General features: G+C 60.0%; 1 protein-coding gene across 9 annotated transcripts in view; it reads left to right on the top strand.

Annotated features, from left to right (window-relative positions):
• Positions 1-1601: 1601 nt before the first annotated feature.
• TLE3 (TLE family member 3, transcriptional corepressor) overlaps positions 1602-16736 on the top strand; it is a 29252-nt gene continuing 14117 nt past the window's right edge. For 4 of the 9 annotated variants that reach the window (XM_063345740.1, XM_063345738.1, XM_063345739.1 and 1 more), the window contains exons 1-7: positions 1602-1914; positions 2481-2596; positions 2683-2783; positions 2879-2942; positions 3913-3957; positions 12478-12540; positions 13006-13080. In XM_063345740.1, coding sequence (XP_063201810.1) covers positions 2573-2596; positions 2683-2783; positions 2879-2942; positions 3913-3957; positions 12478-12540; positions 13006-13080 — 372 coding nt within the window. In that variant the 5' untranslated portion in view covers positions 1602-1914; positions 2481-2572. Of the gene's footprint in view, positions 1966-2480; positions 2597-2682; positions 2784-2878; positions 2943-3912; positions 3958-12477; positions 12541-13005; positions 13111-16736 lie in introns of those variants that run through there. The other 5 variants (XM_063345734.1, XM_063345735.1, XM_063345732.1 and 2 more) reach the window with 3 other exon arrangements.

The following is a 16736-nucleotide window of genomic DNA, read 5'->3' as shown; positions in this document are numbered from 1 at the left end:
GCACCCCAATGGCACCCCAACGTGCACCCCGGCGTACCTGCCAACGGCACCGTGGTGGCACCCCGATATGCACCCCGATATGCACCCTGCTGGCACCCCAATGGCACCCCAGTGGCACCTCGACGGCCCCCCAATGTGCACCCCAATGTAGCCCCTGAAGGCACCCCGACGGCACCCCTGTGGCAAACCCTGGGGGCTTTGCGTGGCGCTGCCGATGCCTCCACAGAGGAAAAACAAAGCAAAAGGGAGGCGACGTTAAAGCACTATCAGGAGAGGGGGGAGACGGAGGAGGGGGCCGGGAGGGCGGGGAGGCGGCGGTGGGGAGCGCGGTGGCTCCGGCTCCGGCGGCCGGTTCCGCGCCGGGTTTCGCGTGTCGCCGCCGGCCCGGCCGGTCCCCACGTGGGGGCGGGGCGTGGCCGGGCGCGGCGTCCAATGGGCAGCGCCGGGCCCTGACACCGCTCGGCACGTCAGCGGCCGGGACGTACCCAATTAGCGGCGGGGTGAGGGGGGGGGTGGGGGGAAACACAACGCCCCCCCGCCACGGGATGGGGACCCCCCCGGCGACGCGGGGGGTGGCTTTTTGGGGACGTTGTGGGGTTGTTTTGGGTTTTTTTGTTTTTGTTTTTTTTTTGTTGTTGTTGTTGTTTTGGTTTTTTTTTATTAATCCAACGGGCGCGTTTCACGGCGAGGGGAGGGACGAGCGAAAATACCCCTTTGATACGCGAAAAATCAAATTGATATTTAGCCCCTGCGTACGGCTCCGTGCGCGGCCGCCCCCGCCGCGCGGCGGTGACAGATTGTTTGAGCTGGGAGGAAAAGCCGTTCCGAGCTAATTAAGCCGCCATGGCGGGCGGCACCGCCGCTTGTCACCGCGCCGGCCCCGCGTGGCTTTGATTGACAGCGCCCTCCCCGCGCGCGGCCGCCCGGCGCGTCTCGGCCAATGGGGTGGCAGGACGGCGGCCGGCGGCTGTTTGCTATTGGCCGGAGCGAGGAAGGGGGGGAGGCGGGGTTTGCGGGCCCACGTGGGGGCCGGGGAGGCTCCCGCGTGACGTCAGGGAGGGCAGCCATTTTGTGCCACCGCGAAGCGTTCGGCCGGGCCCACCCGTTGGGTCGCGGCTCCCCCCTTCCCCGGTACCCCCCACCCCTCCCCGGTACCCCCCTCCCCTCCGCGCCGGGCTGCGGCCTCCGCCGCACCCGTAACATCAAAGGCAGCGGGGATGGGCGGAGGAGGGCGGACTGACAACGTTAACGTGACAAAGCTGTTCGGCTTGGGGGCCTGGCGGGGTGTTGGCCCGCACCGGGGAGCGGCGGGGCCGAGCGCTGCCGCCGCCGGGGGGAACCGGGCGGTCGCGGCGCGGCCCGGGCGGCGGCGGTGGCGGGCGGGGCTTGCGGGGGAGTGGGCGGGGCTTTGCACTGGGGGGCGTGGCTTGGGGGCAGCCCCGCCGCCGCGCTCGGCTCCGTCGCTTCAGACACAAGCTGGCATTGTGACGTCGCCGCCGCCGGCGGCCAATCAGCGCGCGCCGGCGCCCGCCCCCACGTGGGGTCGCCGCCTCCCCATTGGCCGGCGGCGGAGGGGCCGCCCGGGTTTTGTTCCCCCTCCCCGCCCGCCCCGCTTTCGGCCCCAGCGCTCCGGCGGCGGCGGCGCGGACCGGACCGGACCGCGTGCTCCGGGGCCTTCCCACCACCCAGAAACCCCCCCTCCGCGGGTCCCACCGGCGGCACCGGGTTCCGCAGGGCCGCCTGCCTCACCCCCCCCGGCCCTCCCGGAGCGGCGGCAGCAGCATGGCTCGTGGAGGAGTTACGGCGATGCCGGCTGGACGGAGCTGAACGGCCGCCCCCCCCCCCGGGCGGGGGAGCCGCGGCGGAGGCACCGCTCGCACTTCGCATGTCCGCGGCGCCCGGGCAGTCGGATGTGTACGGCCTTCTCCCCCCTCCTCCTCTCCTCCATGGCCGTCGTGCTCCGGCGTTAGTTCCTGGCTTTGCTTCCCCCTTCTCCGCGCAGAGGAATACGGGGGTCCGCCTCCCCCCGCGCCGCCGGGCTGGCGGTCGGGCGGTGCTGCTGCTTCTTCTTGTTGTTTGTTTTTTTGGTTTTTTTTTTTAAATTTTTTCCAGGGGTGATTTTTCTTTTTCTTTTTTTTTTTTTTTTTTTTTCCGTGCCGGAAGGAGCGGGGAGGGGGGCCGGGTGAGGAAGCGGAGCACCGCGGAGCGGCCCCGGTGCGGGGCTGGGGGGGGGGGGGGTTCGGCACCTGGTCCCGGCGGTTGCGGGCGGCTCGGCCGGGGCTGGGCCGGGCTCCGCGGGTGCGCAGCGCCTCCCCGCCGGTGCGGAGCTTTGCGCTGGGGCTGGTGGGATGGGGGGGGGGGGGGGTTGGGGGCACGGAGAGAGCCGGGCCGGCCGGGTACCCCCCTTCCTCCCCCGCCACCCCCCCCCCTTTCTCTCCTCCGCCCCCCGCACGGACTTTCCTCTCCTCTCTTTGTTCCAGTTCTCGGCCTCTCCGGGAGCGCTCCGGGCAGCAGCGCACGTCGCGATCGCCGTAGCGAGGCACGGCTCCAGTGACCGCGCCCCAGCCCGGCCATGTACCCCCAGGGCCGGCACCCGGTGAGTCCCGCTCCCCCCCGACCCCCCTCTCCCCCCCCCCCCCCCCCCCCAACCCCGCGGTGCTGAGCCCCCTCTGCCCCCCGCAGGCTCCGCACCAGCCGGGCCAGCCGGGCTTCAAATTTACCGTGGCCGAATCCTGCGACCGGATCAAGGACGAGTTCCAGTTCCTGCAAGCCCAGTACCACAGGTGAGCCCGGGGGGGCCGCGCCGCCCCCTCCCCTGCCCTGCCCTGCCTCCCCCTGCCCGCGGGGTCTCACCCCTCTGCTCCCCCCCCCTCCCCAGCCTGAAAGTGGAGTATGATAAGCTGGCGAACGAGAAGACCGAAATGCAGCGCCATTACGTTATGGTAAGAGACTTTAATCAGATTTCGGATCAGGCTGTAAATGTCATTAGCTGGGAGACCCAGCGGTGCGCTGGGGAAGGGGAGGCGGGGGGGGGGGGGGGGGGGCACACAAGGCGGGACACACCCCCCGCCCCCCCCCCCCCCCGGAACCCCCGGCCAGCCCGGGGACCCCGCCGCCGTGCCCGGGGAGGGGGCCGCCCGCCCGGTGCCAGGGCGCAGCACCGACCGGGAAGGCTGGAAGGGAAATAACCAAGTTTCCTGTTAACCCCTTTCTGCCGGGGGGGGGAGGGGGGGGGGAAGGGAGGGAGGGGGCAGGAGCAGCAGCCCCGGGGGATGCCCCTGGGGGTTGCCCCCCTCGCTGCTCCGGAGCGGGGTGAGGCCACCCCGGGGCATCTTCCCTCCACACACACACACCCCCCCCCGCCATCCCCCGGGGGAAAACGGGCTCTTTTGTTGTCGCAGAAACCCTTCTTTTTTCTTTTTTTTTTTTTTTTTTTTTTTGGCCGAAATTAGCATCGCGGGGCCCCCCGGTGGGACCGTGCCTGGGTCTGGTGGGTTTAGCGGGACCCAGCACCCCCTTTCCCGGCCGGGGTGGGGGGGGAAGGGAATAAATCCACACACACACACACCCCCCCAGTGAGAAACTGGGTTTTTGGCCAGACTCCGGGCTGTACCTGTTCTGCCAGGGCTGTGCAGACGCCTGTCACACAGCTCTGCGCCTCTTTGTTTTTCTAAGTAGCTTAGGAGGAGAAAACAGGAGTAAAAAGGAGTGTCCTCTTGTTAAATGCATGCCAGTTAAACCCCATAAACATCTGCTTATTATAAGGTATAATTTCCTTGGCTACGAATGCTTTAAGCGCAGTTTTGACCGGGATGCTTTCTGGTAATGATCTTATGCAAATGCCTTATGTTAAATTAATTCAAATTCTTCTTGGCTCTATTTTTCCTTTTTTTTTTTTTTTTTATTCCCCAGTACTATGAGATGTCGTACGGTTTGAATATTGAAATGCACAAACAGGTGAGTAATTTAAAAAGGGGGGAAATTGTGATTGATTGATCTCTCCTGTTGCCCTTTTCTCAACCTGAGATAAAATAGGCCCTGATTGCACTAAATGGGGAGTAAGTGCTGAAGTCTGGGATGTGATTCCAGGTGGGATCTGGTGGCCTGGCAGTTCTCTTGGGAAATGCAGGTTGATGGCGGGCCGGTGGGGTGGGGTTTTTTGCTTATATTCGGGAGAAACGTAGGTTTGGAAAAGAGTGTTTATGAGAAGAGGTGAAAATAGCCTTGCCTTCCACGCTGGGAGGTCGGTACCTGGAATAGCGCGTTCCCAGCACTCGGAAAATACTGTTATCTCCTGCGTTTTCCTCTGGTTTTGTTGTTGGTACAACGCGACTGTTTCTAAGGTCATAGCCCTGATACTCGCCGTGCTGTAGCGTGAGACTTAGAAGGGAATTATCTTCAGGGATACCGATATCTTCTGGTGTGTTGCTCAATGTCACGGATTTGTCTTTGCATCTGGAAAATGAAGCAATGTTTGGTACCGGGTTTCTTTTTTTTTTTTTTTTCTCCAGTCTCCTCTAATATGTAACTTGCCCGAAGGAAAAATATAGAAGGCCATAGCAGAATGTGGTGTGCTACCTTGATAAGATTATAGTTAAAGAGCCTAAAGGCTGGGCACATGATGGTAAAACTTAAAGGAATAAAGTTATTATTGAGATTAGACCTGATTATTTGTGCTGCTGCTGCTTACTGGTTTTAGAAGTAGTTCTAATTAAGAACTTAAGGCAGATAGAAGTTGACATCAACTTTGCAATTCGCAAATCAGCCCCATTCAGCTCCAGAGTGGTTTTGCTTAATAGCAGCATCGCAGCCCTGAGTAAGAAAGTGTCGTTAGCCGACTGATGAAATTCAAAGCAGCCTGTCTGTGAATCTGCCTCTCTTCTTCTTCGCACACGCTTCCCTTTAGCTTTCTGCTACGTACTCGCCGGGTAACGAAAATAATTACTGCTTAGTCTTCAGTTTTTTAAAAATATCTTCTTCCATGCAGATAATCCCGACTTACACCGCTCCTGCCTGGGCGAAGGCGTCCTGGCCCAGCGGCGCTGTTTGTGGGGAGCCCTGGGGGGGCTGTGCCAGAGCCGGGGTCCCCCCGTGCCCAGGGCGAGCGGGGGCACACGGGGCCGGTGTGCGGCCTGGGGAGAGCTCGGGCACGGTTCTGCCGTGGTGCAGCCGGGAATGCTCCTGAATGCGGGATTTCCGCTTAGGCCGGCGGTGGCCTCCTGCGAGGACCCTGTCCCCGTTTTGCGTGTGCGTCCGGAGGGACACGGACCCTGCGGCCTCTTCAGAAAAGCTCGAGGGACCGGAGTAACGCAGGCGTTGGGGAGAGGGGATGGTCGCTCGGTGATGGAACAGCTTCGCTCTGTGCAAGCGCTGGGAGATGCTGAAATAATACGGCAAGATATTGAGCTTTTCCTCTCCACCGAAGCTTTGGAAGCATTTTTGGTTGTTTCCCCGAGATGTGCGGTGTGTTTTCCACCAGTGCGTGCTTGCGAGGAAAAACTGATGGAAGAGGGTTATGGGGGAGGGTCTGCGCCCCGGGATGAGCCTGGGGGCCGGGGCTGAGACCCCGGCGCAGGCTCTGGCTTCGGATGGAGCGTTCCGTCGTCCGCTCCATCCCGCGGTGTGACCACGGAGCGTGTCTTCCCCGCGGCGCTTGGCGAGGCGAAGTGTCCCGGGGTGGTTTGGGAAGGGGTAACTTGAGGAGCCTCAAAATGCCCTGGGGCGCTTTTCCATGTGGGACTTGGGGGCAGGACGAGCCGCCGCTGCCCTCCCCGACCCGGCTTTTGCGGGGTGGCAGCTCCCGTGCCGCCCGAGGGAGCCCCTGCGTGGTCGGGGTGCCTCGCCGGGAGCGGATAAATCTTTGCTGGACGATTCCAGCCTGCTCCGAGCGTCACCTCCTCGCCTTGTTCCCGCTGACATATGCTGCGTGCCTGGTGCTGGGCTGACGAGGGGGGAAGTTTGGGGAGGTGAAGCTTGTCTTCTTCTTTAATTGACAGCGATGTGCGCGGCGCTGGAGGGAAACAAAGCGGCCCGAGCTGCTCCCAGGCGAAAATGGGGCGAGCGGGAGCCGGAGGGCTGGGAGAGCTGGGCCCGGTGGGTGGCTTCACCCCTTCTTTTGGGCTGCAGCATCCCCCCGAAAGGCATCGTCCCGCCGCTAATTGCAGCGCGGTCCTGCCTGCATCTGGTTGAGGGTGGCTAGTCCTGAACAAACAAGTTTATCAGCTGACCTGTTTAGCGGTTGACTTGTGTTTATCTGCACACAATCAAGTAGACTGAAGTGCTTGAATTATTCATGCAGTGTCCTGCCCTCCAGACTTGACTGCTTGTGATTACATCTGCTTGAGACAAACATTGATGGATACTTCATCTTTAAGCAAAAGGGGATTGTCTGTCTGTGGGCTTATATAACAGATTATCTCTTCTACGCTGAATATTAAGTGTGTGCATATGTGGCTGCTGTGCGGTGGGGTTTGGTGTCCCCCCCCCCCCTTCTTCTCGTTTTGTTTCTCGTTAAGGGAAAAGAAAAGGAAAAAAAAAATGTAGTTTCATAAACAACTCCATATGCAAGGAAATATTTAGGAAGTGACTACCCACTTTGTTGCATATAACGCAGCAAATTGCTCCTTACATCAGTCTTCCTGCCGAATGAAGGAAGCTCTTATCCCGGCTTCGGCTTTCTTAAACCTGAGGTCGGTCGGGAGTTTTCTTTTCAAACCTGAGCGAAACTCTCTCTCTTTTTTTTTTTTTTTTTTAAGGGTAATTGATTTTTACAAAAGCAACTTTCGTTCCCCTGTTGTTCTTGCATTGTTTTTGTTCAGATCTCTGTAGATAATCGCCGAATGCAATGGGAGGGAATAACGATTCCAAAAGAAAAACTAATTTTGCGTGGGGAAACGGGACACCTCGGAGGGGAGAACCTTTGTGCTGATTTTTTTTTTTTTTTATGGCTGAGAACTCTCCACATAAGCACTTCTTGTTTTTGTGCTTAAACACTTAATGCTTGGAACAAACCTAAACCCTCCTGACGCTTCCAGGGGAAGAGAGGCAGGCTTTTCTCTTTTTTCTCTCTTTTTTTTTTTTTTCTTCTCTCTAGAATATTCTAAGAACACAATATACTTTCTGTCATGCTTGTTAGCAAGGAGTGCCAGGTAATAATTTGCTAAATACTTCAGAAGCCAAGTAATTTGTTAGCGTGATACTCTCAGGTCTCCTAAGGTGGAAGGGAATGGCTGTCAACCAGCTTAACCTCTCCTTCCCCTCGGCTTTGCGGGAGGCGCTGGGGGTCCCGGCTGGGTTTTGGGGGGTCCCGGGTGAGCTCCGTCCCCCCGCAGCCCCGGGGCCGGCAGTAATTCCGTAATGAGGGGTTGTGGCCCGCCCCTCCACACCCCCTCCTCCCTGAATTTAATTCTCATCAGTGAAGCTCTCCACTTTGCTAATAACGATAGCAGCCACAAATAGCTTTCAACATGCCATTGACAGCCTGGTTGGAGAGAGCACTTGAAATAGTGGTAGACAGCTGAAAGTACCCGTAATTGTGCGCCGGAGTGAGAACCACACTGCTCAAGGGCCTTATTTTCATGTGCTTAAAGAGACAATATCCTGGTTTCAACAGATGCTTCTGGTGCTTCACCGGTGGTGTGATTTACTCCTCGCCTTTCTCCCACCGCCCTGCCACCCTCTTCCAGGGCTGAGCTTTGGGGGGGGTGTGCAGCACGGGGGGAGACCCGGGGTGGCTGAAGGAGGGTTGTGGTGGTCCAGACCTATCTGGGAAACGTCGCTGGGGTGTTTGTGGAGGGAGCTGTGGTTTTGGAGCCAAGGAGAAAGCTGGGGGCTCGCCGGTGGGTGCTTCTCCCCAGGAGTCTTGTGCGGAGCGTGGGATGATGCTGATGCCCCCGTTCCTGCATCCCGTGGACTTTCCGCAGCCCTGCCAGCCCCATTGCTCCGGGGTTTAGGCTTGGGGTGCAAAGTCTTTGTGATGTTTTGGTGTTTCAAGAGGAGGAAGGGCTGAATGAGCGATGCTCGGTGTTCAGCCCCTTGTCTCCAGCCTTCGGCCCGCCATTTAAATCAATCAGCTAGGGCAGGTTGGAGTTTGGTCTCGTGTGGCCCAAAATCTGTTCTGAGGCCACGTCCCAGACGGCCTGGTCCGGTGCGCTGGTGGGACTCGCTTCAAAACCGCGTAGGCTGACGGAGGATGCGTCCCGCTCGGGGTGCGGGTGCTTTGTGTGGGGCGTTTGGGAGGGCTGGGGTGCTCCCCGCGGAGCGGTGGCTGCAGGGGTGGCTTCTGCAAGCTCCTCCATGCCCAGAGCGCGGCTGAGCCCTGGCCCCGAGGGCTCCTGAGCGCTCCCGAGCTCTGGGAGCCCACGAGGGGGTTTGGGTTTGGTGTCCTGTGCCCCGGGGTCCTGCCCCAGGGTGGTGGGATGAGCCCGGGCGGCGACCCCCAGGGCAGCGATGGGGCTGGGCCAGCCCTGTGGCTCCCCTTTGCTGCTCGGCTGTGGCCAGGGCCGATGTATTTCGGCAGAGAGAGCATCTCCGTTGCCCAGCGCAATGTCTGCAGGGCGTCAGGACGGCGCAGCACACCGGGGTGCGGGCTCAGGGCTGGGGCTTTGCTGCGATTCGGGCCATTTTTAAGGTTGCTCCTTTCAAGTCCGCTCTGTGTGTTCCGTCACTGGCAGCCGGCAGCGTTATTTTTAAACTTCCCTCTGCCAGGTCCAGGTGTAAAGACGAGAGGCCGGGGAGCCGGGGCTGCCGGGGGCAGCCAGCCCTGCAGCTATTTCTCACCGTGCCGCTGCAGCCGGAGCCCCTGCCAGGCTCTTGACGGGGCTCCAGCAGCGGCTCCGTGCCCCGAAGTGCTTTGGGTGCTGGGAGAGCTCTGGCCATTTTAAGAGCGGGTGACAGGACTCGCAGCCTGTGGCCAAGCCGTCTGGCTCTTGATTTATAACCGGCGCAAATGTTTTCTCCGATCCCTCCCTGCTCGCGAAACAGCACGCGGAGTGTTTCATGTCTAGCAGCAGGTCAGATTCCCAGCAGGAGTGGGGGGCAAGGCTGGGGGTGGGGGGGGATTAGCCGGGATTTCAGGTTCTCCTGACTCCTTGCCCTTTTTTAACGAGTGGCATGGAGCTGCTGTCGGCATCCTGCTGCCCCCGGGGGGGAGCGTCCCATGGGTGCCGGTGCTGGGCTGCGCGCCTTTCCCCGGGTGCCCTATGCAGCCCCCGGTCTCTTACCAAGTGCTCCTTCGCATCCCGCTGGTGTACGCCGTGGTCCAGCGGCGATGCAGGGCGATGGGAGGGGATGCGGAGGCTGGGATTGCCATGGCAACCCACAGCGGAGAGGGGGGAAATGGAGGTTTTTCTTGGCAGGAGCAGCTTGGCGGGGGGGGTCGGGGGCTCCGCCGCTCTGGGGCGAGGTGATGAATGGGCTCTGTTATGGGGAAGGTGTCGGGCATGAAACCCTCCCCTGTTCCCGGCGCGCCAGAGGATCCCCTTTCGCTCCCGATTAAACTTTTAATGGGGACAACTAGAGTTTAATAAGCTGGGGAATGGGAAAAGTTAAAGTGAACAAATATTTAAAGATCATTGAATCTCGTGTTAACAGGAAACCTCACGGTTGTAAACATAACATTTTGGACATCCAATATCTTCTTGCTCGCCGAGTCCCACGTGGGAAGTCTCTCTCTTTGCAGAGCGCGACGTTTTTCTTCAAATCTTTGTTGGAAGTTTGGGCAGGATTGGATTTAAAGGTGGAGGCGATGGGTCGTCGTGCGTCTTGGGTGTCTGGACCGTGTTAGTGCCCGATGGTGCCCGGGGAAAACCCAGCACCTTCCCTCCCTCCTCCGCGGAGGCGCCCTGTTTGGATGTTGCGTTTCTTCCTTTTACGCCTTAACGCCCTTTGCGAGAGGCAGCCGGAGGGACCGCTCCTGCTGGCACCGCTGTTTTCGCCTCAAATAAGGATTAAATTTGTTCTAGAACTTGTTGGGGGCTGGCAAGAGCGAGCTTTTGCAGGAGAAGCAGCCGTGCTGGAGGAGCAATGCGCCGAGTGCTTGTTGCGCCCGGAATCCAATAGACTTCATCTGAAGGAATAAATATTTAATGGAGCTGCAGTTTATATATAATCTAATCGATGCGTCGGTGCCAAAAAGGCCTTTAAAGAGGTTTACCTATCGCTGAGCAGGGCGCGATGCGAGCGCCGGGCTGGTTATCGGTGGCACTGCTGCCGCTTTGAAGTGGCAGAGCTTTGCCGGGGTGGCCGGTGGCACGCCGGGCGCCGGCCCGCGCTCCTCCCCGCGCGCCACCCCAGTTCTGCAGCTTTAACTTGCAGCCCGATTTTTGTGGGCGCTGGGCGATGGCACGTGCACGTTGGGTGTTTAAAAAAAAACCTCCCGCTGGCCAGAGCCCTTTCCCCTGGGCAGGGAGCACGGTGGTCACCGGCCGCGCGATGACCCCTGCATCCTCGCTTTCGGGTCCGTGGCCACCCCGGCAGCTCCAGCGCTGGCCTGGCTGTAGCCAAGGTGTTTAGATCCAAACCGCATTCGCTTCCAGCTGCCTCTGCCCGGCCCCGGCGTGTTGCCCTGACCTCTGGAAGGGCTAATAAAAGCATCAGGTGTAACGCGATCACCGGGGCGCTTTCGGAAAAGACGAGGGCCAGAAATATCCCCGTCGCTTTGAAGCCGGGAGCGGCGATGCCCGCGGGAAGGCGCTGCGGGAGCGGCCGGCGGGTCGTGGGGAGCCCTCGCAGCAGGTCCCCAAGCTGCCACGGCCGGGGGGTCTCCGCAGGGTGGTTCCCTCTGTGTGTGGGGGGGGTGAGGCGAGGCGGGGGGAGAGGGGGGCTCTCCTGGCATCGCCTTGCTTACGGCCGTCCTGGTGGTCGTGCTTGTTAGGTTAGTCTCGTAGTGACGCCAGCCGCTGCCCAGCTCCTCAAGGCAAGAGTCGTGTGTCTGTTGGGTTTGGATTTTTTTTTCCTCCAAACTATGATATTTGGATTATTTCTTTTCTTGCAGTTCTGAGAGCCCCTCTCTGGGTTGGCACCCCGCTGGGTCTGGGATTAAAAATCCAAGCTGCTGTAGGGTGCATCCCGGGGACGCAGCGGGGACCCGGGAGGGTGAAGCCTTGGGGGGCAGTGATTTGGGGAGCACATGGGGGGTGCTCCCTGAGCCGGGGCGGGGGGGGAGGCTGCTGGCCATCGCGGGGAGGAGGCACCTTGCCAATAGGAAGGCTGGAGCGAGACCCGGTTAATCACTTGTGTTATTGATAACGAGCTGCTCGGGGCTGTCGGAAGGAATTTCTGGGCGTTTGATTCCGCGCCAGGGCTCGGCTCCGGCCATTGTTGCGGCGCTGAATCCTCGCGGCTGCTCGGGCGGTGTTTGAGTTGGACCAAAAGCTGTTTTAACAGCTGCCGGGGCCGGCGGAGTAGCCGGCGTTAACTCTTGGGAGCCGGGCGGCGAGGATCCGGGCAGCTCTGCGTGCCGAGCACGAGCATCCCTGGGGTGTGCGGTGTGGGGCAGGATGGCACCTCCCGGCTCACCCCACACACGTGCTGGGGTTGTCACTTGAGGAAAACGCCATTCCTGGTTAATGGAGGTGGTGTAGAAACCACAGTTTGACAGCGCAGGTTTGTTGTTAAACTCCTAAATAATGTGGTGGAGCCGACGGGCGTAAATGGTTATGGGTTAGATTTGCGGGGTGTGAGGCGAGGACGGCGAAAGGAGCCCGAACGGCTCCGGCTTGTGGTGGGGAAAGACCTCGATGGTGCTGAGATCAGAGCAAGCACCCGGCAGCCCTCGCTGTTGACTAAACACTCGCTGCGCGGGGCGGTGTGTGTCTGCCGAGGTTTCTTCTGAAGAAACTCGATGCCCGCAAATAAGCGCCGGGAGCGGGAAGCGATGGCGAGGGGCTGTCCTTTGTGTGTCATCCCGGCTGGAAGCACAGATTGATTTTACATGACCCGGCCTCTTTGGAGGGCAGGGGCTGCTCCAAGGGTGGGGAGCCGTGCTGGTGCCTGGCCACGTTTTCTTGAGGCCAGGGAAGCCCAGGCTGGCGTGAAGCTGGTTCGTGATACTCGGTCCCATGATGGGAAGGGGACCAGAGCGTCCCAGGGGCACGGGGAGTGGGACCGTGTCCCTGCGCTGGCGAGCACAGAGTGTGCACGAAGGTGCTTTCGTTGCCTCTTTTGGGAATCCCCGCTTCCTCTTGCATGGCCACGGGAGGGGACCGGGAGGGGGATGCACGGGGACAGAGGGACCGGGAGGGGGATGCACGGCCACGGGAGGGGACCGGGAGGGGGATGCACGGGGACAGAGGGATGGGGAAGGGGATGCACGGGGCCGGGGGGGGGACCAGGAGGGGATGCACAGGAGAGGACGGGGATGGGCAGACCAGGAAGGGGATGCACGGCGCTGCTGCTGGGAAGCCTCATGCAGGCAGGAGGTTGCTGGGTACTAACTGTTGGTTTTTTTCTTCTTCCCTTTTTTTTTTTTTTTTCCAGACAGAAATTGCTAAAAGGCTGAATACGATTTTAGCTCAGATCATGCCTTTTCTGTCACAAGAGGTAAGGACTCTTTCACACCCCAGATGAGGGATGCCGCTTCTGCTGCGGGGCAGGGGGGGTTCCCTGGGAAGGCAGCGCTGTGCCCCTCGGGGTGTCCCACGAGGGGGCATGGACCTGCTCCAACCAAACCCAGATTTTGGGGGTGTGGGGCTGCTCTGGGGTGCCCCGTGAGCAATGGGGCTCAGATCCCATGTGTGTGTTTGCAAAACCCTTGGGGTGGAGGAGAGCTGGACCCTGGGGAGGACGGTCTGTGCCGAGCTTGTGGAGCAAAAAAGGTGGCGAGGGGCTGCTCCGGCTGCCCCTGCACCCCGGGCGCAGGGACGGGAGCCTGCGCTGCTGCTCTCGTGAGCAAAATAGAGGCCAAAAAAAGGGGTGACCGTCTCCGGGGAGAGGGGGGGGGTTCATGCCTCAGCTCGGTGCCCCCGTGCCCGGCTCTGACCTGGCGGTGCACCTCTGTCCCCGCAGCACCAACAGCAAGTGGCACAGGCTGTTGAGCGTGCCAAGCAAGTGACAATGACGGAGTTGAATGCTATCATCGGGGTACGTGGACTTCCCAATCTGCCTCTCACCGTGTGTATACCCCTTTTATTCCTATCATTTACCATAACCAGAGGCAATCCTGCGCTCAGGCGGGGTTAAAGAAGGGCGTCTCGCAGCACCCTGGCTGTCCCGCGGCCCCCCCAAACCGCCAAAACTCCCCCAATCTGGCATCGAGTGAGATGGGGGGTGGCAGCCACTGCTTGGGCAGCCCCAGTCCCCCTTCCCGGGTGTTAATGCAGCACCGAGAGCCTCCGCCAGCCAAATTTGATGTTGTCCGGGGAGCGTTTGGGGAGCGGAGCGGGGCCGGGTGCCCGGCAGCCCTCCCGGAGCCCCCTGAGCCCAGGCATGTCTCTGCGTGTGCTGTTGATGTGAAATGTGCTGTAAACTTGACAGAGTTGTTGTTCCATGCATTGACTTACCCGCTCCCGTCTTACCGGGCTCTCTCTGGCAGATCTCAGGCGGTTTATAAAACTAACGATTTTTATTGTCTCTTTAATTGATGTAACAGTCTCAGCCCTGCAGCAAACCTGCTCCCTGTTGGAGCTCCCTTAACCCTGGGACATCGGCGTCCCCATGCAGCGTCCTGGGGAGGTGGTTCCAGAGCTCCTCTGGGTTTGGGTGTCTGTTTTCCAAAAAACCCACTGATTTTCAGTTGTTTGGGTTTGTTGTTTTTTTTTGTTGTTTTTTTTTTTTTTCTTTTGGAGTAACTATTTGCACTTCTTTCTTAAGCTACAAGGATCTTTGGGATTCTCTGCGTTTAACTTGCTTTTCCGTACATTCCTCTGGTTTCCTGGGTAGCGCTAAGCGTAGAAATGCGCCCTGGGCTCCTGCAGCCCTTGGGGCCGAGGAAAGTCTCGGCCGCAGCCGGATCCCTCCTGGTGGGTCGGGTGTGATGGGGACACTTGGGAAGCGACTGGGACGCGGGAGCGTGTCTCCCTGGGTCCGTGCTGGGGGAGCTGCTGCCTGGCCTCCTGCCGCCCCTCGCACCTTCCCGGCAGGCCGGGAGGTGACGGGAGCATCCCTGGCAGAGGCGGCAGGCGAGGGAGGCGCTTGGCTTTGATGAGCTGCTGTAAGTCGCAGCCAGGAGCCCAGGCAGCTAGAGGCAGATATTGGAATTCAATTAAGGTAAATGAGCGGGGCCTGTGACCCCCATTTTCAAGGTAATTGCTTCCTCGGATCAGAGAGAGTGTCTGTCCTGTCATTAAGCAGCCAGGCATTTAATCGCTTTGCCTGACGAACTTTAAGGAGGCAGGAGTTATGGGCAGCTGGGGGGGGAGCGCTGGGCTGGGACGGCAGCGGGGAGAGCATCATCATCCTCCATCCTTCCTCCCGGGAGGGCGCGGGGCGGGGAGCGATGCCCTGCGCGCTGACGGCAGCAGAGGAGGGCAGAGCCCGTCCCCGAGGTGTGCTTCGGGCAGACGCGGAGCCGCTTTGGGTTGCGGGTTCCTGCTGCTCGGTGGCTGCTGCACCGGCCCCGGTGCCCCCCGAGGTGTGAAACCGAGAGGGGTTTGGGTTTGTTGGGTTGGTTTGGTTTTTGTTTTGTTTTGTTTTTTTTTTCCCCAGCAAACAGAATTTCTCCCCTTCCTGCGCGCGGAGGGGTTTGTTGTTGTAGGGTTGCTCATGTGGGGCAGATGGCTTGAGTTCGTTTGTTCTCGCGGGGAAGAGGGCAGCGCGCTGGGGCGTGCGGGGACCCGCACCCCCTGTGTCCCGCGGGGACGGGCCACCAAGTAGCGGGGGGGCAGGTGGCTCTGCTGTCCCCTGCCATGCCTTGGAGTGAGAGAAGGCGACTCTATTTATAAACTCCACCAGCGTCTTGGTGCAGGTGCCGCAAACGAAATCGACACGCTAAAAAAACCACACCAAATCATTAAAACCTTCTTTTTTGCCCCTTTTGAGGTCAAGAACTGTTAATTTTATGCATCTAGGCCATTGTCTCACAGTTCCTCTGCTTCAGGCTTCTGTGAAATTGAGCCCTTGATTTGGTTATAGCTCTGGAAATGATTAGACTACTTTACTAAATTTAACGCAAGTGGTGAACTTAAGTGGTGAACCATTAAATCGGTTAACAAAGGCATGAAGCATGATGTACATAATCCAATTAAAAACACTCTACATACGAGATATTCCTTGCCAGCCTTTCTCGTAAATTGTAACCTCCTTCATATCTTAACCATATTTGTCTGGCACATGCCGAGGGACTGCGGAAGGAAAACATCTCCGCGTCTTCGCATCCCCGAGCAGCTCCTCTCGCCTGGCCCGGGCCTGGGGGCTGGGCGATGCTGATGTCCCCGCTGTCACCCGCGGATGGCTTTGCGGCGCCTTTGCCTGCACCCTCTTGCTGTGGGGAATCGTGTCCTGGGCTTTCCAGGGAAACCGGCCCGGTTCGGGGTCCTGCCCCAGTGCAGCCTCCTGAGCGGGTCTGAGCTCGGGCCCCCGAGCTGGGGAGGTGCGGGGGAGGTCCCTGGCCCTGGAAAGCTGCCCCAAACCCTGGCACGCACCGACCGCGCTGTGTGCACGGCTTTGTGGGGCAGGACCCCCATCCCGCTCGGAGGGGAGCACCCCGTCTTGTCCCTGCCGCCAGCTGAGGTGTGGGGCAGCCGGCTGCAGGGGTGTTTTTCGGGTGGCGAAGGTGGCTGGAGAGCTCTGCAGCCTGCCCTCCCCAAGGTTGTTTGCCACAAGCCTCCACGTGATGTGTGTGGTTTTGGTTTGTTTTGTTTTTTTTTTCTTTTTTTTTTTTTTTTTTAAAAAACCAACCTTTTTCAGGGAGGGGAACAAGGGGCAGGGGAGGGAAGGTGGGTTTTCCAGCAGAGAAGACGCCAAGCGTGCAGCATTGCTGAGCTCCGCTGCATCCCTCTGTGCCGTGGAGTTCCAGGCGGGTTTTATCCCCCTCCGTGGAGTCTCCAGGCCGTGATTCCGGAGCGCTGCGCAGGAGGGACGTGCATCGACCCCTCCCTGGGCTAACGGGCACGGACAGCCGAGCGATGGAGCCAGGAAGGATGGCAAGAGGCATCTGCGGGGAGCTGCGAGCGGAGCCTGGGGATTCTCCAGCATCCATGCGGGCACCCTCGGTACCGGCGGGGACGTGCACTGGGCTCCTCGGCTCATCATCGTCTCCTTGCCACGGGGGCGACGTAGCCGGGGCACGGCTCCTTCCAGCGGAGCCGGGATGGGGGTCTGCAGCCCCGAGATGTGATCTCCGCTGCCCGGCGGAGCTGCGGGCGGCTCGGCCCCGATGACGGATGGAGGGACGAGGCTTCGAGCCAGAGCTTCCCGGCAAGGAAGGCTTTCCAAATGGATTCTGCTCACCGGTTCCTGCCTGCCAGAGGGGAGAAAAACCATCGTTAAAGTGGGATGTTGTCTTGACGTTTGTTTTCACCCCCCTGCGCTGGAGCGGGGCTGCTGCAGGGGGGCTCCGAGCCCATGGGGCCGGTCCTCCTCAGCTCAGCGAGCCCTTGGATGGATGTATTTGCTGGCAGCTTAAAAAAAAGGGAAGAAACCAGTGGTTTTCTGCTTCGGTGGAGGGCCAGGCTTGGGGTGGCGATTCTTCCTGCCTTCCCCGCTCTGCCCCAGCTGGGTGCTGCTGCAGTTGCTTGTGGTGGGAGCTCCGTTGTCTCCTGGGGCCGTGCCAAGGCTGTGAGCCCTGTCGCCGGGCTGGA

The sequence above is a fragment of the Chroicocephalus ridibundus genome, chromosome 9 (assembly GCF_963924245.1).
Source record: "Chroicocephalus ridibundus chromosome 9, bChrRid1.1, whole genome shotgun sequence".
Classification (NCBI taxonomy): domain Eukaryota; kingdom Metazoa; phylum Chordata; class Aves; order Charadriiformes; family Laridae; genus Chroicocephalus; species Chroicocephalus ridibundus.
This window is presented reverse-complemented; position numbering and strand designations above follow the sequence as displayed.